At 34.0% G+C, this 23,047-nt stretch overlaps 1 protein-coding gene across 1 annotated transcript; it reads right to left on the reverse strand.

Annotated features, from left to right (window-relative positions):
- Positions 1-4,814: 4,814 nt before the first annotated feature.
- Positions 4,815-22,838, reverse strand: LOC113088023 (Golgi apparatus protein 1-like; the record flags this gene model as incomplete). Its single annotated transcript, XM_026255686.1, is given in 25 exon segments — positions 4,815-5,386; positions 6,223-6,329; positions 6,665-6,785; positions 7,408-7,515; positions 7,758-7,859; positions 8,497-8,639; positions 8,810-8,933; positions 9,652-9,789; positions 11,508-11,600; positions 11,807-11,924; positions 12,121-12,209; positions 14,363-14,476; positions 14,563-14,625; positions 15,327-15,413; positions 15,516-15,653; positions 15,923-16,076; positions 16,908-17,009; positions 18,145-18,266; positions 18,652-18,866; positions 20,101-20,282; positions 20,328-20,332; positions 20,537-20,608; positions 20,860-21,063; positions 22,609-22,802; positions 22,805-22,838. Coding segments are annotated over 25 exon segments (2,997 nt in total), but the record flags the coding sequence as incomplete, so codon positions are not given.
- Between the last annotated feature and the right edge of the window lie 209 nt (positions 22,839-23,047).

Consider the following 23,047-nt stretch of genomic DNA (forward strand, 5'->3'; position numbering starts at 1 on the left):
ATAAATAAACTATTGCATGCATGAACTATTTTAAAGGAATAGATCATCTACTCACACTCATGTTCTTCCAAAGCCGTGAAACGTTCTTTCCTTCATTGGGCACCAAAGATGAGGACTGGCAAACTCAAAAAAAAGTGCCATCATCAGGGTAATCATTTAACAGCTGCTGAACTATAACGAGCTGGTTTGAATTCACAAAGTCTTGTTTTTATTTTGATTGATTAGTTAAATTAATGTATATTAAAACCATTCATGTGATGCTGCTCTGTGTATCCTAAACCAGATTTAAATGTTAGGAAGTAAATGTGTCATGAGAACTCCAGGAAAACCAAAGGTAATAGATGCATTTTTGAGGCACCACACATAAAATGCCCTTTTTTACCTGACTGTGTCACCGATGTGGAATTCCTCTGGTTCTTGTGGCATTTAATTAAAACAATGTTTTTGAATCTAAAAAAATAAATGAAAAAAAAAATCATTTAAAAATTGCATAGCCTTTATAGATGCCTTGTTTGTTGAAAACTGGCAGGTTCTTGTAATAAAAATCCTTTTTTTTGGTGTCCACCCTGCATTAAGTCTCTTGTATTACACCATAAAGGGTTAAATTGTCACTAAATATATACGCATTGTCTTATTTTTGGTAAGTATATTGCCTGGATATATTCATAACATCATCTCAGATATTGCACTGTATAGCATATTGACATATTTTTCTTACTAGCTCCACACTTCTTCACAGATAATATAAAGTTATTTAGAAATTCCATGTTTCATCCTCCTGGGGCCCAGGTTTAGACTTTTGTCCTCTAAAAGTCCCCGCCATGCCACAGTTTGACGGGATATCAAATGTTTGGAGGTTTGATCATAAACACATCTCCTCCTGAAGAGCCTGCAGGACAGACCGTATTCTGGATGGAGATAGATGTGTGATGGTGATGTTGATTACTAGTGGGTAATAAATTAGTTGACGTTTATGGCAGTCCTAGTTATTTATATCTAAGCCATTCTGGATTGCTGTCATTAATCTTTGCCCGTTGGTCCATCACAAACCATGGCCACATTTATAAAAGGATTTCAATCCATACGAACACCACTAGGTGGCAGTAAAAGCAACACTTGGATGATGATCGACTTCACACGAGATCATGATCATGAGGTTTTGTTCCTGCAGCTCCAGTGCTGCATCCATTAAGACATGAGAAACCACATACTAAGACATTCTCATATTCATGCTATGTCATTTTGAGTAGTTGGACTATCATTATAAAGGTCCTCCTGGGTTACACAAGCCTCTTAATGCAGAGGAAGACTGGCTTTGACATGAAGCTTTTCACTTCACATGATGTGTATGGATTAGAGTGGTATGGATTACTTGTGGATTATTGTGATGTTTTTATCAGCTTTTTGGACTCTCATTCTGACGGCACCCATTCACTGCAGAGGATCCTTTGGTGAGCAAGTGATAGAATGTTAAACTTCTCAAAATCTGTTCCAATGAAAAACATAATCTTGGATGACCCAAGGCTGAGTACATTTTAAGCAAAAAATCCCTTCAATTTGCTTTATAAAACACATTTGTTTTCAAAAAAGTTCCTGACATTGCTGGCAATTAAAAATACAGGGACAGACAAATGGAATCATGTTTTTTCGGAGTCACATACTGTATGTATAAATAATACAAAACAGGAGACAAAACACCACGGTAAGAAAATCTACAGCGTTTTATTAGACTGATAACTCATCTGTACAGAATTAGGGAAACCAACAAAAAGTCTGATTTGTCACATTAATCTTCCATGGCAAAATGAAGAAACTGATAAAATATCATCCATAACGTTTCATATGTTTAGTCAATTTGCAGTTAATAGGAAACATGAAAAAGCCGCTCACAGTTGGATGGGTCTTCCAGAGGAGCAGAGAAAAACATTTTTAACAAAGATGCATCATCTTTGGCACTGCACTGCGTTTGCTGTGGCTTTAAAAGATGCTTTCCAAATGGGGCTCCTCAAAACAAAACAAAGATGAAAAAAAAAAAAAAAAATCAGAATCCTAAATTTTCTGTGAACAATAATACAAAATATTTTAAAAAAATCAAATTAATTAATAAAAGTAGTTGTCCAAGCAAAAAGGTTTTTTTTTCTTAAAAGAGAAAGCAAGCATAATAGTTGTATTCCATGAACCTCCTCCGAAACTGCTTAAGGGTCCCTTGATTTCCACACTAGTACAGAGTCCAGATCCAACAGAACACATCACTGTCAGCTTTATGAATTTTAACATCCAATGTGATAACAACCCATTATAAACCAGTTATACGTAAAATAGTCAAGAAACAACCAAAGAAGTCCAGTCAATCAAAACAAATCATGATCAGTCTCAAAAAACATGAATTAGGAGAAATACAGTTGGAATAATATAACTTTTAACATTTACTTATCTACAGTACATAGTCAAACATATGATCAGTTGAATTTTACAGTCCAAATCTCTCGGACACTGTCTTTGATCTGCACATTAGATCCATTATTTACAGAATAACACTGAGATCATCAATGCTAGCAAAATATTCAAATGTACAAATCTGTTCCTACATATTGGAGTCTGAGATATTTTTGAGTCTATTAAAGGGATAAGTGCACTCAAAAATGACCATTCTTTCATTTACTCACACTCATGTTGTACCAAACATGTCTGACTCTCTGTAAAAAAGTGAAAGAAGAATTAACTAATTTATTTTTTGGCAGCTAATCCGTTTTGGTACCAACTGACTTCCATTGTATTGGACAAAAATGCAATAAGTCAACAGGAACTGAAACTGTCTTCAAAATACTGTGTTCAGCAAAAAAAAATGAATGCATACAGGTTTGGAACATTAGGGTGAGTAAATGGCTTTTAATTTCTGGATGAACTATCCCTTTAATAAAAGGACAGTGGACAAATTGGTTTCACAGAGCTTTGCACACACTTTGAAAAACACAATATGCAAATGTGCATGGATTTACAAAACCGAATCCAGAGAAACCTTCTCTATAGTGGTACAGCTCCTGTCAAGAAAATATAAGAAAATGAAAAGGTAAATCCCACGAAACCCATTTCATTTGGAGTGAAATTTTGATTCTTCTTCTTCTTCAAAAAAAAAAAAAAAACGATTATATGCAATAGTATATTCCTGAAAATTAAGCACACTTCCCTACTGGTTTAACAGTAAAAATACTGTGATTAATTCTCATGAAAATAGACTTTGTTTTCATCATGCAAAAAAAAAAAAGAAAGTGAGTTAAAATGAATGCATCTAAATTAATGCATAAATTAATGCATGGCCTTTGAAAAACCTTATGTCTTTAGCTAAATTTTATGCATATAATCATCACAGTTATAGTCATAGTAACACAGTAACAAATTAAAAAGACAAGTATGTCATTCCTTTTCATACTAGAGATGTCTGTGGGTACAGCTTTGAAAGAATACAGAGCCACCATCCAAGGGGACTAATAAATGTTTCTTTCACTGGGATGACAGAGAAAGAGAAAAGGCAACATTAGAACATAGTTATGAAATAAGTTCAAAAACAGATTTATCTCTATCCACACGCACAGAGGCACGCAAATATGAAACCAAGATCAGCACATTTGTTGTAAACAATAAATAAGGCTTAAGCCAAACATAACAAAATATCAAAAAAGTGCAATCATCCTGTGAACATTCAAAGTAGCTCGGAACAGGAAAAAATACATTGAGCAGGGTATATAGTCACGTTCATCTTTATAACATTGGTCTGCAGGAAACTTGGCCCTGGACAATCCAACCTTTCTTTCTCATTAAACCTTCTGACAGAGCTGCAGGTCTATTTGAATTTCATACTCTCAGTTATTTATCATTTAATGCCTAATCCATTATAAATGTGCAAACCAGATGTTTTTGATTCTTCAGACTGATCACTCAGACGATCAGCAGGGGAATCTCACAAAACCAGTCCAAGAACATGTTTGTCATACCAAAATAAAAAATTTACTTGGATTTTTGTCAATTAAATATTTTATGATTTTACAATATTATCTTATTTTGGCTGTATTTGTCTTACTTCCTTTATTGATTTAAATAAATCAAAACAACATAAAACAGTAAAAACTGTGTTAATAATGGGAATTATAAAAGAATTCAAAAGAGAAATGTACAGACGTAATGGTAATTCTGGGAGGAAATTGTCATGAAAAATTAATCTCTCTCTCTCTCTCTCTCTCTCCTCTCTCTCTCTCTCTCTCTCTCTCTCTCTCTCTCTCTCTCTCTCTCTCTCTCTCTCTCTCTCTCTCTCTCTCTCTCTCTCTCTCTCTCTCTCTCTCTCTCTCTCTCTCTCTCTCTCTCTCTCTCTCTCTCTCTCTCTCTCTCTCTCTCTCTCTCTCTCTCTCTCTCTCTCTCTCTCTCTCTCTCTCTCTCTCTCTCTCTCTCTCTCTCTCTCTCTCTCTCTCTCTCTCTATATATATATATATATATATATATATGTAGGGCCTGGACATATTTTCATGAGATTCACTCAATGTGTTTACTATTATAAAGTTTGACTTTGCCCTTAAAAATGAAACCTTCTAGCAAAGGTAATAATAATAAATAATAATAAAGGGCTACTGAAATGTCAATTGTTGCAAGTTTACCACTTGATGTCTGTCTAACGTATCATAAATGTGATGTCTATATCTTGACTGATAAAATCCACAGTTTCAGGTGTCAGGATCATCATTTATGACTAAAAAAACCATCTTCCCTCCCCAGTGCTAAAACATTTAGGAGACACTCAGAAATGAATTCCACCCAAATATCACCAAAAAAAACGAAGTGAAAAACAAAATATGAAAATGGCTTGTGAATATTCATGTAAGCTGTTGATTAAAGCCCTGTCATTCTGAAAAAACTGAAAGATGCAATGATAAAATGACTGCATTGACACATGATGACCATATCACAGTCAAGAAGTAAGGCTGTCACTCTCAAAATAAAAACATATACTCAAGGCATAATGTCCCAAAATGATCTTGATCCTGTCTGAGAAGCATTTCAAAGGTTGTATGTTTGGACTGAGCGTCAGGGTGGGCTAGAGAGGGTTCCTAACATGGCACCGACCCACAGAAGGTCCACTGCCGCTCCCAAAGTCTTGGCAGGTATAAGAACAGAGAACAGCGAGTGCAGGAAATGACATGTGAACCAGCGGATGGGCAGAATCCTCGCTCTACCTGTCTTTCAGCTCTCTGGTCACACGTTTGGTGATACGGCCACACAGCAGCCCCACGAGGAAGAGGAGGGACACGGCCAGAGCAATCATCAACAGGATGTAGTTCTTCGAAGGTGATGTCATGACTTGTAGAGCGAGGTCCGAGAAACCTTCAGCTGGTGCCACCTGGGAAATCAAATCATACACAAGGACTCATTTGTCCTGACATAACATTCATATTTAAAGTATAACATTTTTAATAATGAAAATAATTTATACAAATTATATATATATATATATATATATATATATATATATATATATATATATATATATATATATATATATATATATATATAAAACAAATGTTTAAATTTTTTAGTACATCTACAATACAGGATTTTCATAAAATAACTATTTATTTTGATATAATTTCTTAACATTATTAAATTATTTATAATAGTAATAATAATTATGCTAATATGTTTATATTTAAATAAAATATGTCTAAACTCTAATAATAATAGTATTATTAATAATATTAAATAATAGTAATTTATTTAATATAATTTAATCTCATTAATATTAAATCAGATTAATATTAAACAGTATTAACAATAATGTTGTTTTATATAAAATTTATCCTTGCTATTATTGCATTAATAATAATAATTATTATTATTTATTTATATAAATGTATAGACATATGTACAATACTAATGTTAATGATAATAATAAAATGAATAATAACAATGTATAAATGTTAATAATAATAATAACAATTTATTTTACTACAATTTATAATTTTTATTCTTACTGTATTATTATTATTAAACAACTTTAGAAGACAACATTACTTTTAATATAACAATTTCTTGTTACTACATTATTAATACAATTAATAACAATAATAATAATAATAATTTTAATGCAAAAAAGTCTAGAAGTTCGGCTTGTATGTAGCAAATATATTTAAGAAAAATATTTAGGTGAAGTTGAATGTGTTGTTTGTGAGCACTGACCTTTGCTGCATAGCTCCACATGTCTACGCGGTCCTGTAATCTTCTCTTACATTCAGGCTGTAAACGCACCTGCTTGTCCTGCAGAGCTTCCATCAAACAGGACATTTCTGGGAAAGAATTTCAAACAGAGGGAGTCAGGAGCTCCAAATTACAGAGTTAAAAAACCTCCATAATCACACAGTCTGTCAGTGCCATAACTTTCCATTAGCCTCTCAAATAGACCCTCATCCCAGATATCTGGGTATTTGGTATTTACAATAAATTAACATTCAGTGAGAAATAATGTAAGAAGCGACAATCATAAGATATTTGAGGTTTAATATGCAGCTATGTGGAGCAAGATATTTAATAAAAAAGAAAATTGACAGTTTTTATCTCATAGCATCTTTAAAATCATGAATGAATTTTGTAATATGCAAAAAAGTCAAATAAATTGACTGACGTCTGCCTCTTCCAGGGTTGATGGCTGCACACTGGTGTTTCAAATCCAGAGCACAGGCCGTGTGCAAGACAGGATCCACAAATATATCTGCTTTGCTTTCTTTGAGCATGTTCAACACCTCCTACACGTGGAGAAGAGGATGAAATGAAAGAGCGAAATGTGGACACTAAACCTGTACATGTCGAACTAATATAGCTGTGTATGTGTGGACTGTTTTGAAGGTGTTTCTTAAAGAGACAGCAGCGAAACAAGACTTTACCTTTTAAGAGAGGATGAAGGAATGTGGGAAAAACTCAATTATGATTGTTTTGTTTAACTGGACGTTTTAAAAAATACACTACAGTTCAAAAGGCAGTAATATGTTGTTGTTATTTTAATGATTTTGAAATAATCACCAAAACTGCATTTAAAAAAAAAAAAAAAACCAGCAAAAACAGAAATATTGTGAAATATAATTTACCATTTAAATTGTTTTTTTCTAATGTATTTGAATATATTTTAAAATGTAATTTATTCCTGTGATGCAAAGCTGGATTTTCAGCATCATTACATCTTCCAGAAATCATTCTAATATGAAAGAGTTAATTGCCAAGTACGTGCACATACAAGGAATTTGTTCTGCTGACAGAAGCGACCGTGCAACCACCCATGTGTCTAGTGTGGGAATCTCCTCTCATCAAACACTGATGGTGTTTCTATAGCAACAGATGCAGATGAAGCATGTCTGAGGATGTGTTCTGTACCGTCTTGCACTCCTCCTGTTTAATCTTCAGAAGGTTGTTCTTCAGACACTCCTCCACTTGACCCGTCTGTTCCTGTGCGGCAGCTTCCTCAGCACACAGCCGCGTGATCTAACACACACACACAAACAGACATGTTACGAAGTGACCCGAAACACATCGTAATGAGCTGACAGATAGAATTAAAGGAAATGCCCATTATATTTAACTCAGTAATGAAAAATATGAATATTTAAATATTCATAAATTCAAAAAACATTCATAAAATTAAGAGTGCTTTAAATCAGCCAGTGGTGTGTTTTCATTTCGATTCAGATGCTAAAGACGGCTCATGATGTGATGTGTCCGCTCACCTCATTCCTGCAGTGAACCTGGAGCTGAGGATCGAGCCGGTAGTCGAGCGCTGACTCCTGAAGAATCACTCTGATCTGATCCTCACAGTCTCCAGACAAGCGCTGAGAACAACCGTTTACAACTGTTCAACAGTCTGCATTTCCACACCACAACACTCCCACTCACAGACTAATAAAAGAACTTCCATGGCCTACAAGACCACCAAAAAATAACATTATGTTGACTTACGAATCAACATTTCATATCTATAAAAGTCAATGTTACTTTAGTATTATTTATTCATATTTAATATTCATATTTTGAATTAGCTTTTATTTTTATATTTTCAGTTTGCTTTTGTCATTTTATATCTATTTTTAAATAAATAAAAATTCAATTATTCATAGTTTTAGCGAAACATTTAGTGAACATTTATAAATTTCAATCCAGTTAAAATTTTGTACGTTTGTATTTTTCATCTAATATTTACATTAACTATTTCCATTAAAGCTGCAAATTGTATTATTATTTCTGTATAACTTTATTTTTAATTCCGTTTTAGTTTTAGTAAATTTTATACACAACATTTAAGCAACATTTCTAATTTTAGTTCAGTTTTATTTCAATTACCAACAGCAATTTTAACAGTAACAACACTGATATAGGTAAGTGGTACAATAATGTCAGTCAGGTGGTCCTTATAGCAACACAAGACTATCATTTGTATTATTTGTTGCTAATATTGAGTGAAACACATACCTGGTCTGCATACTTGAGTTTGAGGCAGGATATGACTTGACCCTCCAGTTCGTTGGCGTCACTGGCTTTGCCAAGAATGCTTTGACAAAACTTGGGAATGTCTGCTTTACAAGCCTTCCTCAACACTGGGTTCAGTCTGTAGTCTGAAAACACCAAAGAAATCAAAACTCTAGCATAACAGAAGTTGAAATATAAGAAAACTAGCCTTTAAACAGAACTTGAGGAAGAGTTTCAGAGATGTAGATGACAAACTCAGCTAACTAGGTGAGTGGAAATGAAGGCTTTTAATGGTGCGGATGTGTTTGGTCTTCACCTGTGTTCTGAGTGATTTGTCTCTTGGTGATCATCTGCTTACACTTGGGATCCATAAGCTCGCTGTTCTTGTTCAGTTTTAGACACTGTAGCATGTTCTTAGCATCTGACTCTGTGCAAAACCGCTAAACCAAGGACAAATAGTTCGAGAAAGAACGAGAAAAGGAGAAACAGACTTAACTACTGACTGCACAGATCTATGGGAACAGTCTTACAGGCTCAAGTAGACAAGTTTGGGCTTTCTTGCACACCAATGTTGCATTTGTTACTGATATTGAAAAATGTCATTACAACATAAAATTACTGCTTTTTTATTTTAATGTATTTAAAATTGTATTCTTGTGATGCAAACCTGAATTTTCAGCATCATCACGCCAGTATTCAGAGTCACAAGATCCTTTAGAAGTTATTGTAAAATTCTCATTTGATTAATAATAACAACAATAATAATACAATAAGACAAATATTTATTTGAACAAGGAATCTTTTGTAACATTATAAAAGTCTTTACTGCTAATTTTGATCACCTTTTTGTATTCTAGCTGAATAAAAGTAAGAATTTCTTTCATAACATTACTGTATTTGTTAATAGCATACAGGTTATGTGCTTTCAATGTTTAATACTCCTTTCCAAATCAGCTCTATCGATCTATCAGCCACTTCACTCTGGCCCCGTGTTGATCTTATTAAGTTCATTAAAACATGGGGCTTATGCTATTCCTATTGATTTTTGACAATCCAGAGTACGTTTATAACCGTCAGATCGCTCTGTTTGACAGGAGAGCTTAGATAATGTCAGTATATGACCAAAGGGAACTGCAGAACTTGCTAAAAACATCTCACCTTGATCATCTGCTTGCACACTCTCATGAGCTGATAGTCCAGCTCCGGATCCATCATTTCAGTTTCCTGAAGCTTAAAGATCTTCTGATGACAAACCTGAGAAAGCTGCTTCTTGCTCTCTTTGAGACACTCAATGATCTGAGAAGAAGAGGACAGATACAGACGAAAAAAGAACAGGTGATGAATATAGTTAGTTATTAGTTACTTCTCCAATAGGGCTACATTGCTGCAGCATTTTATTTTTTCACTTACGCTGTCAAGTTAAGGTTAATCGAGGTTTCTTGTGTATAGGCATCATACACGTGATGTAAATTAATTTTTTTCATTAAATAATAATCAGACTAAATTAACACCATAAACCGCCAGCTCTACACATTTTCTATGCATTTCATAGGTGGTCTTTAAGCTGGAATTGTGTTGAAGTTAGGAAATGATGTAATTTTATGTAGGTCAGAGTGCATGATTAAATGCATTAATATTTGATTGCATTATTATTATTATTATTATTATTATTAAGCTGACCTAAGCTGTTACATGACTAAACAGGACCATGCCAGGTTGCTGGCTACTGAATAAGTGTAATTATGTAAACATGTATGGTCATATGTTAATGTGCTCATGGTTGTGTCAACATGATTTATTGGCTGAAGCAGTTTTATAGCTTGGTTTTTAATGGACTGGGTGAGAAAGCGGAGAGCGTTACACAATGAAAATGTACTTCCATAAAAAGTATGGAAAATCCTACTTAGTATAACATGTATTTTGCATGTGTGTAAACACATGCCTCAAACCACCTGGCTTTGTATAACATGCATAACAATATCGGTATAATATTGTAGTTAGTATTTTGCATATGAGGCATATCAGACTGTAATGTAGGGTTTTTCCACATTTGACCAATGAATTTCCACAACTTTTCCAGACTTTCATGATCACTCAAGTTTTTTTATCATTTTATAGAGGCTGATGGAAGGGTTTTCTATTTGTACTTTATTTTAGGTACCAATACTTAATTTTAAATGTAAAAATTAAAATTAAGCAAAAAAAAAAAAAAAAAATAGCCAAACATCAAAATATAAGCTGACATTCCTTAATTATAATTCTTAATTATATAATTTTTATTTATGAACCCCGTATGTGGGAATTTTTAAAAATGTGATTTCTAGACCTGGAAAAGTAATTGAAAATTAGTAGAATGTAAAAATATGGACATTTTTAAAACAAATAACTTAATCTAGCTTTGTTAAATTCTAATATATTTTATCTATTTGTGAACAGCAATTTTATTATATTTTATGTTTTATATTTATATTTATATATATATATATATATATATATATATATATATATATATATATATATATATATATATATATATATATATATATATATATTGCTATAAAAGTCATGTAAATTCACTGGTAATAAAAATATAACATTATATAAAAATATAAAATATAACATAACATTCTGTTCCCAATTCTGGAAATGTTATTCTTTTAATTATTATATTTAATTATTTTAATATAAACTCCTCATTTATGTAAAAAAAAAAAAAAAAATAAACGGTAGTTGTTCAAAAATGGCCTTGCCTTTTCCAGCCTCTATGCAGAGCACAGTTATTTGCTACAGACTTTTGATGACCTGGAAATCTCAATTTGTATGATTTTCTACTATTCCCATGTGTTCCATGATCTAGGAATCTGTAGAGGGTAATGTTTTCTCTTGGTTCATTTCTCTCGGTTCATGTCAAATTAATTTTGATAAATAAGTCGCACCTGACTATAAGTCGCTGGACCAGCCAAACTATGAAAAAAAGTGTGACTTAGAGTCCGGAAAATATGGTAAACAGTTACCTGAGCATTTCCGTAGGCAACAGAGGAACAAAACTTGTTGATATCCTTCTTACAAGCATCATGCAGCTCAGGTTCCAGTCGAATGTCCTCTGACTGCAAAACAAGAGGACAGAGAGCGTGACATCTGACCGTATAGCTTCAGAAGACGTGGAATACAGAACACGAGTCATATGCAAAAGTTTTCTCAAACTTTAATGGTACTTTTAGGTCCTTGATTGAACAAATGACATTGCACTTTTGTTGTACAGGAAAAAGGATCTGGAGAAGTGTTTGATTTAACTTGAGTAAAGTGAACTCACCATCTCCAGCTCTTCCACCCTCAGCTGTTTCCGACATTTAAGAGACACACGCTGATCTTTCACATCCTGTAGCGTGTCGTTCCTCACCGTGGTGCTCAAACAGATGACCACATCCGCCCTGAGGTGAAAGAAACATGAAATGACACATGAAGAGGGTGAAAGAGACACTGAGGCAGACACACAGACAGGCTGTGATCATTAAAGCCTCTATGAAAAGATGTTACAGAACAAATAAATCACCATCAAAATTTAATGACAAAATCAAAACAGGGTTTATGAAGAACGTTTCAAAGCCTGAAGAAACAGCTGCTCACTTTTTCTTAATGTTGGGACAGAGTTTGAGGACATCCTCTTTACAGGCCATTTTGAACTTGTAGGAGAAGCGGAAGTCCTTCATCTGAACCTGAAGGGTAGACAAGTGAAAATACACTTGACAAAAATTACATCCCATATCTCAAAGCGTACATGAACTGCTAGATAGTACACATAAAATAATGCAATTTATATATGTAACGCAATTTAGTGTTATTTTAGAACCATTGACATACTACTACTGCTTTCAATTATATATTTAATCTAATGCTGTCAATCGATTAAAATAAGTTTTTTCTGAAATTAATCGTGATTAATCCCACCTAACACAAAAAAAATTTAATATAGTTTTATATTGCAATAATATCACATTCAATCTTCAAATTAATGTAGAAACAACATAAAGAAATCTTTTTTATGATTGAAGGCAAGTATCAATGATACCAATACTACTGATGTCTGTGGGAAATTGTTTCTTCCCCCCTAACATTTAACCATTGACTAAACCCATTTAACATTAATTTTGAATGGGTTTATAATTAACTTTAATTATATTTCACTTCAACACTGCATTTCACACACACACACACACACACACACACACACACACACACACACACACACACACACACACACACACACACACACACACACACACACGTGCACAAATGAGGATCACAGCCTGTAGCCGGTGAATGAGTCTCCATCCACAAACAGACGTACATCATCTGCAGATATAAGGAATTTCATTGCACTTTAACAAGTAATCTGAATGGCTTATATATGTGCAATATTTTAAAAGAGCCCTCACTTACTGAGTTTAAAGCCACAGTTGTGTTAGAATGCATCTCATTTTTGTTTCTGTGGCGGTGCGTCGAGCTCGTCATGAAGCGCACGGTCCGGAGGGATGTATGACTGATGCATCTGAATATATTTAACATGTTCGTTTATGTCCAAAATGTCCACACTTAAAAGCCTTTAATTTTCTAAAAAACCGACAGTGCGCCTTATAATCCAGAGCACCTTATATATGGATCAAGGTGCTCTGCCATAATGTTGACATTACCTTTAGCACAGCTCCATCTAGTGGATGTATAACGCAAACCCAGTCAAACGTTTGACTGCAGTTTCTCCTATTCTATGCGCCTTATAATTCGGTGCACCCTATACATGAAAACAGAGTTAAAATAGGCCATTCATTGAATGTGAGCCTTATAATCCGGTGCGCCTTATAGTGCAGGAAATACAGTACTATTAATTTTCACCTTTGACTGATTTTGCAGAAGATTTAGACTGATAACTTCTGTGCGCAGATGCGTCAAATTTGTCACAGGACGCGCAATATGACAGTTGCGTCTGACTATATATGAACTAGCTGTTTTAAATACAGTATTTTCATATTCAAGTTAATTTATCAGTATGTTTGAAAGTATATTTTTTTCGATTATTGATGATTCCATAGGCTCTCTCTCATGCACCTGCGTGGTTTAAAACACCGAATAGTTCTGCTATGACAAGAACAAAGAGTCTCTCTCTTGCTCCAACCGTGCATGATAATATTGTGTATCGTTGATCTCACGTGTATGATGATACACTACTTTCTGTATTAAGAACCTAGGTGTTTTCTGTGATCAGTCTCAAATCTGATAAACAATTAAATACGGTTATTATTTCCTTTTTTTCAGCTATGCCTTCTCTCCAAAATATTTTTTTTTTCTCTCTGTAAAAACTTCAGAGATTGCTATCCATGCGCTCATTACATCTCGCTTGGACTACTACAACTCTCTTTATCTTGGCATTTCTAAATCTTTCATTGCTCGTGTCCAATTAGTACAAAACACTGCTGCTAAATTCCTCAAAGCACAATGTAAATTTGATCACGTTACTCCAATTATGAAATCATTGCATTGGTTACCTGTGCATCTTAGTTCAAAATTCTTCTCTAATTTTAAATCTATAAATAATCTGGCAAAGAGCTATCTGATCAACTTTATCCATAAAATCCTACACGAAATCTGAGGTCTGGTGATCAAACACTTCTCTTTGTCTCCAGATCATGGTTAAAGCATAGAGGGGATAGATCCTTTGCGGTTGCTGACCCTAATTAATTAGCATGGTCAGCATCCATCCATCAATACCCCAAACCAACCCAAAACCATTCAGTACACTCTCTGCTGGGATAGCATGACATTTGGGAAAACTTTTACTTGCCATCATTCAAACTGAACAATGTGACTGTCTTACCAGCTGGAAATGAGTGACGCCCACAGCACATTTCTCATTCATTTCCCTCTGATGCTTGTTCTGCACCAGGCATTCCAGAAGATTCCCTGTGTCTATCTGATTATCAGCTACATCCTGGGAGGAAAGAGACCCACACGAGGAATTCAGAATTTATAAAATAATAAAGGGAATAATCAGATGTGTGTGCCGTTGGTACTAACATGGCAGTGGCTCTGGATGACCGGTTCACAGGCTCGGATCAGCAGAGCTTCAATCTGAATGTCCTGTGAACACACCAGATGACCATGAATCAAGATCGTTTCTCCCCAAAAGTCCCTAAATTCTAAAATTCTATATATTTAAAAATAAGATCTTTTGATGTAATGAAGGAAGTCTCTTATGCTCACCAAGGCTGCATTTATTTGATCAAAACTACAGTTAAAACAGTAACATTGTGAACTATTATTACAGTTTAAAAGAACTGTTTTCCATTCTACTGTAATTAAAAATGTAATTTATTCCTGTGATGAAAAACTGTGATGAAAAAAATTTTCAGCAGCCATTACTCCCGTCTTTTGTGTCACATGACCCTTCAGAAAATATTCTAATTCTAAACATGCACTATTATCAGATTTGAATGTTTGATACGTTGTTTGAATGTTCTTTGATGATTATTTATTTCAAAAGAACAGCATTTACTTGAAATTGAAAATTTGCAACATAAGCGTCTTTATTGTCACTGTTGATCAATGTTTTGATGCATCCTTGCTGAATAAAAGTTAAAAAAAAAAAAAAACTACTTACTGACATATGTAAGTTAATATATATATGTAAACAGTAAACTGTACAACAAAACAGTAACTATAACAGATAAGAAAACAGTATAGAAGACCTTTGCCAGCAATTTCTTTTCCACCCTCATTCTTTATGACTTTATTCCCTCTAAGGTTTATGTAGATGCTGTGGTGTGGAATAGGAAACAAACCTCAGATTCCAGTTCTGTCAGGTTGCCCACCACATCTCTGCAGTTTGACACCAAGTCCTCAAGATGGTCCTGAAGACACTCCAGCTCCTGAGGCAGACAAACAACTCTGAATCCCTGACCTAGAAACACTCATCATGAACTGATACTCCTTCAATACTGAGGAGTTTGATCCCAAAACTCATTTTTTACCTGTCCGTTGTCCGTCTTCTCACTGCACCATTTGCCCAGGTCAGTCATGCAGCGTTTCTGGAGCTCCGGGTCCAGCTTCACATCCAGAGCTCTCTGGTGAAGAACTCTCTGGACTTCCATCTTACAGTCCCTGGTGAGCTGCACATGAAGACACACTGAATATTTTGACAGAATATCAGTCCAATCATCTATTTTGACATCCAAATTCACATGCTCTCCATTCAACATGCTTGTTGTCTCATACAAAGTGATCAAACAGTTCACTTTTCTATATGTTGGACAAATGCAGCATCTGAGTAGTTCCTAGTCAGAATAAACTTTAAAGTAGATCAGACTTCATGCTGATTCTCTCTTCAGTGTCTTAATGAGAGCTGACAAATTAAATGCGCATTATTTGTGCTTCTCACTCGTCTGCCCTGCTCTTCTGTCCGGTAAGCGTGCCGGTAAAGGCAGGAAAACACAGCGCCAGGAGGCATCAGCTCACTGCTCTCGTTCCAGCCCGGGGTGTAACACAGTCTGGATGCGTCGTTCTGACACTTACGGTATAGGATTGGATCAAGCCTAGTCAGAACAAATACACAGGAGACAAAAATGAGTCACATGTCTAACCGGATTCTAACTTTAACCTCTGGTCTTGTGATGCAAAATATCAAAATAAAAGTAGAATTATGTCTGTACTGGAAATCATTATAGCTATATAGAGTAACACACCACAAAGGAGTTAAGAAATTAATGTTTGAATTGAGTAAATAAGCATTAAATTGATCAAAAGTGACAGTAAAGAAAAATATATAATTTTACAAATAAATGCTATTCTTTTGAACAACTCATCAAAGAATCATTCAAAAAAATATGTTTTGTCTTCAATGTTTTGGTTACTTTCAACATAAATATTCGTGATAACAATGATAAATGTTTCCTGAGCAGCCAATCAGCATATTGTAATGATCATGTGACACTGGAGTAATGATGCTGAAAATTCAGTTTTGCATCACAGGAATAAATAACCTTTAAAAATATATTCAAATAGAAAACTGGTCATTTAAATTGTAATAATATTTCACAACACCTCAAACCTCAAACTTTTTGAGCTGTAGTGTATGTACACAAATCTGTTACGACGCATTTAGTGTAAGCTGCATGAATCAGCCTGCAAAACAGGTTTACATATAAAAATTGACCAAAATAGAGAAGCGTATAACAGTCTCTGTAGGGCCGCAACAAAAAAAAAGCATCACACAGCCAGTCTGTGTAGTAATAGCCAACCTATTACTACACAACCACACTCCAAAACACCAACTTGAAAGCATAAGAGGGGGTTTCAAGGGTCTTATTTTGTCTGAGTCATCAGGTGAGGTCAGGAAAAGATAAAGGAAAGGTTTGGTTGATTACTTCCAGTCTCTTGAAATGAAGTACTGCAGCTCCAGAAGACTGTGTTCACAGTCCTGAACCATCTTCTCTGTGTAAAGATGCTCCATTAGACAAGACAGAATCCTACAAACACACACAAATACATGTTTGGGATATTTAATCAACCAAATGATCTTTTCAAAAATCAACAGCAAATTTGTGTTTTAATGACATTACATTTATGCATTTATATTTCAATAATTAATTCATCCACTTTTCTATTTTGCATTATTTAACGGCGTCAAGGCGTCAAAAGGACGTGATATCTAATTTAATTTAAATATATATATATATATAATAAAATTATAATCAATATGTTAAGCCAATTATTATTTTAAAGATTTGGGCAAAAATTCAGTACTATTTTGTTGAAATAAACAAAACACCAAAAACTAAAATAGCTAAAAGTGAATTTGGGCATTACAACATTATAAGGAAAATTATGAAAAATAGATATTAGTTTTTTTTAGATCTGCTAAAGACTACATTTAACAGTATTATTAAATTATTAGTTTTTAAAAAATGCACCGTAATTAAGAGTTAAAAAGTGAAGAAAAAAAATCAGGGGAAATTTGCATGTACAATCTGCCATTGACAGCTAATTAAAAAAAATCCCACATTTATGAAAAAGATGGATTATTATTATTTATAGTATAAATTTAATTGTATATTATTATTATTTAACAAATACAATAATAATAATAAAAAGCAAACAAACAAACAAATAAATAAATAAATACTTTTTCCAAAGAAGGACATTTGTTTTTTTACAATTATAATAAAAATGAATTAAAAAAATAAATTAAATTAAATAATTCAGAAAAAGCATAATTTCATAAAACCAAATAAATGAAATAAATATATATATATATATATATATATATATATATATATATATATATATAGTTGTATTCTTCAGCTTGAATGCCTGTTCATCATTCTTTCTCTTAGAAAAAGAGTGAACACTTAATTGGATTTGACTCTCTTCTATAAATCCACTGCAGTTTTATATGGTGCCTGTGAGAGAAAGACAGTATCGCTGCTTTAAACAAAGCATTAGGTCAAGAGGAATAATCTCTACAGGAATGGTCTCTCAACCAACCCAGATAAATCCTGTGACAGACTACAGTTATCTGCTGCTCAGTAGTTTCCCTGGAGTCTTCAACATCGATGACTGAAGCTTTCATGCAAGTGTTTACGCTATATTGACATGACTCACATAGGGTCTCCGCTGCGGATGTGTTTGCAGGCCGTCTGGATCACAGACTCACAGGCTTCATTCAAAGCGCGATCGATCCGGTAATCAGCGCCGGGGTCTGCTGACTGGATAAGAGTCTGGAGCTACACCAGAGACAAATCATTCATCATTTCATCAGGATATAAGTCACAGCTCAAAATGTTATTATGCCACAATATAAAATGATGTCATATTTGTATTCCGCATGGACACATATTACAGTTTAGTACATGTAGAACAATTATTCAACATTTAGAATAATTATAAATTTATCTTGAGCATCAAAGCATCAGCATATTACAACAAAGTAGGAGTAATGATGCATTACAAGAATAAATTACATTTTAAAACATATTGAAAGTTGAAATCAGTAAAATTTCACAATATTACTGTTTTTACTGTATTTTGAACTATTAAAACTTATTTTTTTAAAGTACAAACTATAATTAAATATGCAACAAACTTTCCCACAATCCCAAGGGTTCTTACTGCTGTCTGACAGAGGTTGTCCACCGTGCCCTTGTCCCCGCGGGTGACTCTCATGAGGCAGTGCAGGGTGCGTCCCTTGCGGTGCAGTCCTGAGCAGTGCGCCTCGATCTCTCCTCGACAATGCAACACGATCTCAGGACTCAGAGAGAAATCCTCCATTAGCATGCGTCTGTAGTCCAGCATCTCCCCCTGACAGTCTCCGGTCACCGTGCGGCCTGAAGACAGCAGAGAAACCCACGGGAAGGAACGTAACAATGGACAAACTTATTAGGTTGCAACAAATCAACAAACAGCCCTGAACAGGGGAACATGCATGAATGAGAGCATGTTATTTACTGCACAGAATATACAGTATACTGCATTTATGTGCTTCAAAAAAAAAACGATTTGTATAATATTCACAAAATATTTAATTACTTTACATTTAGAATTTATAATAATTGATTAAGGTTTCATATTCTGGCTTATGTGCATTTTTATTTATACATTTTTGTTATTAACATTTCATACCATTTTGTCTAATAAAAAAACTAAATGTAGAATAACAATTAAAATATATTTTTTATTACTACAGCAGAATTGAGTACTTCTACTAATATGGTACTAGTATAAATGTAAATATGAATAATAATCATATGGTAATAATACTAATAATGAATGATAATGAGTAATAAGAAAAAATAACTTACACAATTACCCCAATATAAAAAAAACATAATAATAATAATAATTGTATTTGTCTATAACCAATATGGTAATAGTTTAAATATAAAAATATGAACAGTAATCATATGACAATAATAATAATAATAATAATAATAATAATAATAATAATAATAATAATGAGTTATAATTAAAGTACAAAAATGCACAATTAAATACCCAATACTAAACAACACTGAGAAAATAAAAAATATCTCTCTTCATATTGTCCCATAACTGATACTGTACTATTCTAAATATAAATATGAATTATAATAATATGACAATAAAGTACATTTTAATAAATAATAATCAAAGTAAAAATATAATAATCATTAAATGCACAATTAAATATCAAATATGAAACAATACTGAAAAACTAAAATTAACATGTTAAATATTAGCGGATAACTGATTTGGTACTATTCTAATGTAAAAATTTATAATAATAATAATAATAATATGACAATAAAATGTACAATAATAGTAATAATAAGTAAAAATCTAAGTAGAATAAAAAAATGCATATATACATATAATACTAATCTAAATGTAAAAATGTAGAATAATTGTATGATAATATATGTATCCAATGTAATGGTAATTGTATCCAATTATTAATCAGTTTAGAATTCAAAATGAACATGCACAGTGAAATATCCAATATCAAAGAATACTGAATAAAGAGCTAATATTGGCCAGTGTCAGAGTAGAACAGTAGCATGATACTGAATGATATGAACAGACCTCTGTGAACAGCAGACTCCAGGCAGAGGAGGAGGAAGGAGAGTCTGGCCTCTCTGGCGCGAGGCATGCTGGCGTCCGGGTTACAACGGTACTTGCGTAGGTCGGCCTTACAGGCCTTCGCCAGGGAGTAACTGACTTTATAATCTTGAGCAATGAGCTTTTGCCGAGTGGTCAGGGCGTTTCTGCCACTGTGGACAGAGATGCTTGTTAAGCACACAGACAAACACATACACTAAACTGACCACCAACATTCCTGCGGCTTCTTCTAGAGAATGACCTTGGATCAGACACTTTCCTCCCACACTGACTTTTTTAATGCACATACTGTTGCACGGATTTGGTTGAGACACAAGAAACATTTACAATGCATTTCAGTTTGTTTCCCAGAACCTGTGGTATTCAATTCAATGTATTGGTGAGCATAGATGTAACGCACCTTTTCCGACATTGCTTCCTCAAATTTATGGTTGAACAAGCATTTGTACACTCTGCCCTCTCCCACCTGGGTCTGCAACCAAAAAGAAATAGATTAAAAAAATGTCAAAAGCCAATTCAGGTCAATCGGAGATATTCAGCACTTCATGTTGGCACATCAACACTTCGGCCCTGTCAATCTGACTCACAGCACATGACAGGCAGCTGTCAATCATGACAGCCTTCCAGCAAAGTACACACTTGTAGAGAGTAGTGACAGTGTGCAGATTAGGCTGCAGTTATCGTGATGGATGAGAGGACACTATTAGAGAAGCTGACACATACATGCTCACAAAAGCGCTCCCGGTCGTCTCGGCAGGAGAAGTAGAGGTAGCGGTCGAGGTGGAAGTCGTCCGCTGATAGTTCTGCCACTCTCATGATGGCCTTTTTGCACTCGTCCTTGATTTGACGAGCCTTATCCTTCTGCTCTGCCTCCCGGACCAGAGCCCTCTCCAGACACGCAATCACCTCGCCCTGGGAATGCAGGTCCTAACCAGAAGGAAAAACAAATGACATTATATTTGCCCTTTGGACTCAGAAACAGCTTGGCATAGGGTTTATTTTGGGACAACAGATATAGACCATTAAACTGAAGGGATGAAAGGAAGGAAGGAAAACGAATCACAAAGTAAAAAAGTAAACTAGTAAGATGTTTGACATAAAATTTGAAAATCAAATAGATTAACAATGATGCTTTTGAATACAAGACAAAAGAAGAATGTGAAGTAAAAGTGTTTTTTTTTTTTTTTTACTTTTTTTTAATGAGCATTTTGGCTGTTTATATAGGAAAGACTGAAAAGAGCAGGGACAAAGGAGTTTTATTTTAGTATTATTTATATACTGTTTTAGTATTATAGTAATTTATTATTATTATTTAGAATTGTATTTGATATATTTTGATACAATTATATCATTAATAATATGTTTTATATTTTTATTTTTACGGTTTCAGTTTTAATTATTATAAGTTTAGTAATGTGTTATATGCTTTTGTTATTTTTATTCAATATAGATTTGATTTATATTTATTTAAGTTTTAGTAATTTTAGTACTTCAACATAACATTATTCTATCTAGTTCCCAAGGCAACATTTCAAATATTTATTTTTATGTTTTTAATCAGATTTTTTGTTTATTTTTTTATTTCAGCTTTATTTCAAAATAATAGTTTCAGTTAATAAAAATATAACAACACTTAGGAGAGTGAGAAAAACGAATAAATAAATAAATAAAGATAAATTATAAAATATATCAAAGCAAAATAAAATAAATAAATAAAAGTAAAAAAAAGAAAAACTTTACAATAAATGTTTTAAAATACATATTTTGAACAAAAGTCTGCTAAAGAATGTTTTTATAACATTTTTTTGTTGTTGTTAATTAAAAAAGAAAATTATAACCAATTTTAGATAATCGGCCCGTGAATTAAAGTGAAGGCCCTGCCTTTAACCACTAACACGTCCTGAGGTCCAGGAACACCATCCAAGGCGACTGTAAACAAATAACACATAAAATAGTGTTGATGATGATATTCAAGAGCCCACTCGCAGTAATGTAGTGTCAGAATTTAAAGCATGCAACTTAATGACAAAACACCTAGTGATATTAAAAGGCACTACAGAACAGGAGCTGTCAGTTAATCATATAATAGAAGACAATTAAAGCATAACCCATGGTCTAAAAAACATCTTAAAGTTTGTAAACCCACTAAGCAGCTAAATATAATCTTCATATCCTATATGTTTGGCAGTCTGAGCATATTTAGGCTATTTTAAGTCAACAATCAGACAAGTCTAAAGTTAACTTTTTTTATTTCAGCAGTGTGCACCCGGGGGAACGAGGCAAGTGTGGTGAACGGGTGCCCATGTTCCAGCACGCCCGGAGGAATGTGGACATTTCGGGAACGGCAGAGTCACTACATCACAGCCGTGTGGTACCAAGCCGACATCCTGTGGCTTCCCAAAGGGATATTCTAGAGCTTTGCGTTTTAAGTGGGGCAAGGATTCAAAGCATTCACAGCTATTATTGGAACACAAGCATACTTTTTCTCCGACCAGCGATGCTTCCACACTCCAAGGTGTTGATGTCTTCTCTGCATTTGTCCATAAAGCCGCATATGAGCCGATAGTCGCTGAAGATGATGCTGGTCATCTTGGTGATGTACTGATGGCACTGGCGTTCTGTGATGTTGACGTGGTGGTCCACCAGGCAGGACATCAGATAGCCTTTCCCCGCTCCTCATCTGCACACTCCTTCAGCTGAGAAACAGATTAAGACTCTTTCATTAACCGTGAGATGGAGCAGTCAAGGATCAATGCTACAGACATGAAGCTGAAGAATTTACATTCCTTATTTAATATCAAGTCAATTTCACTAATGGTAATTAAATTGTGTATTCAACCACAAATGTGCATCAAATCACACACACACACACACAAACTCGTGAAGAGGTTAGTGGGAAACTTTTGTCTAT

This window comes from Carassius auratus, unplaced genomic scaffold, assembly GCF_003368295.1.
Source record: "Carassius auratus strain Wakin unplaced genomic scaffold, ASM336829v1 scaf_tig00045749, whole genome shotgun sequence".
In the NCBI taxonomy this organism is placed as follows: domain Eukaryota; kingdom Metazoa; phylum Chordata; class Actinopteri; order Cypriniformes; family Cyprinidae; genus Carassius; species Carassius auratus.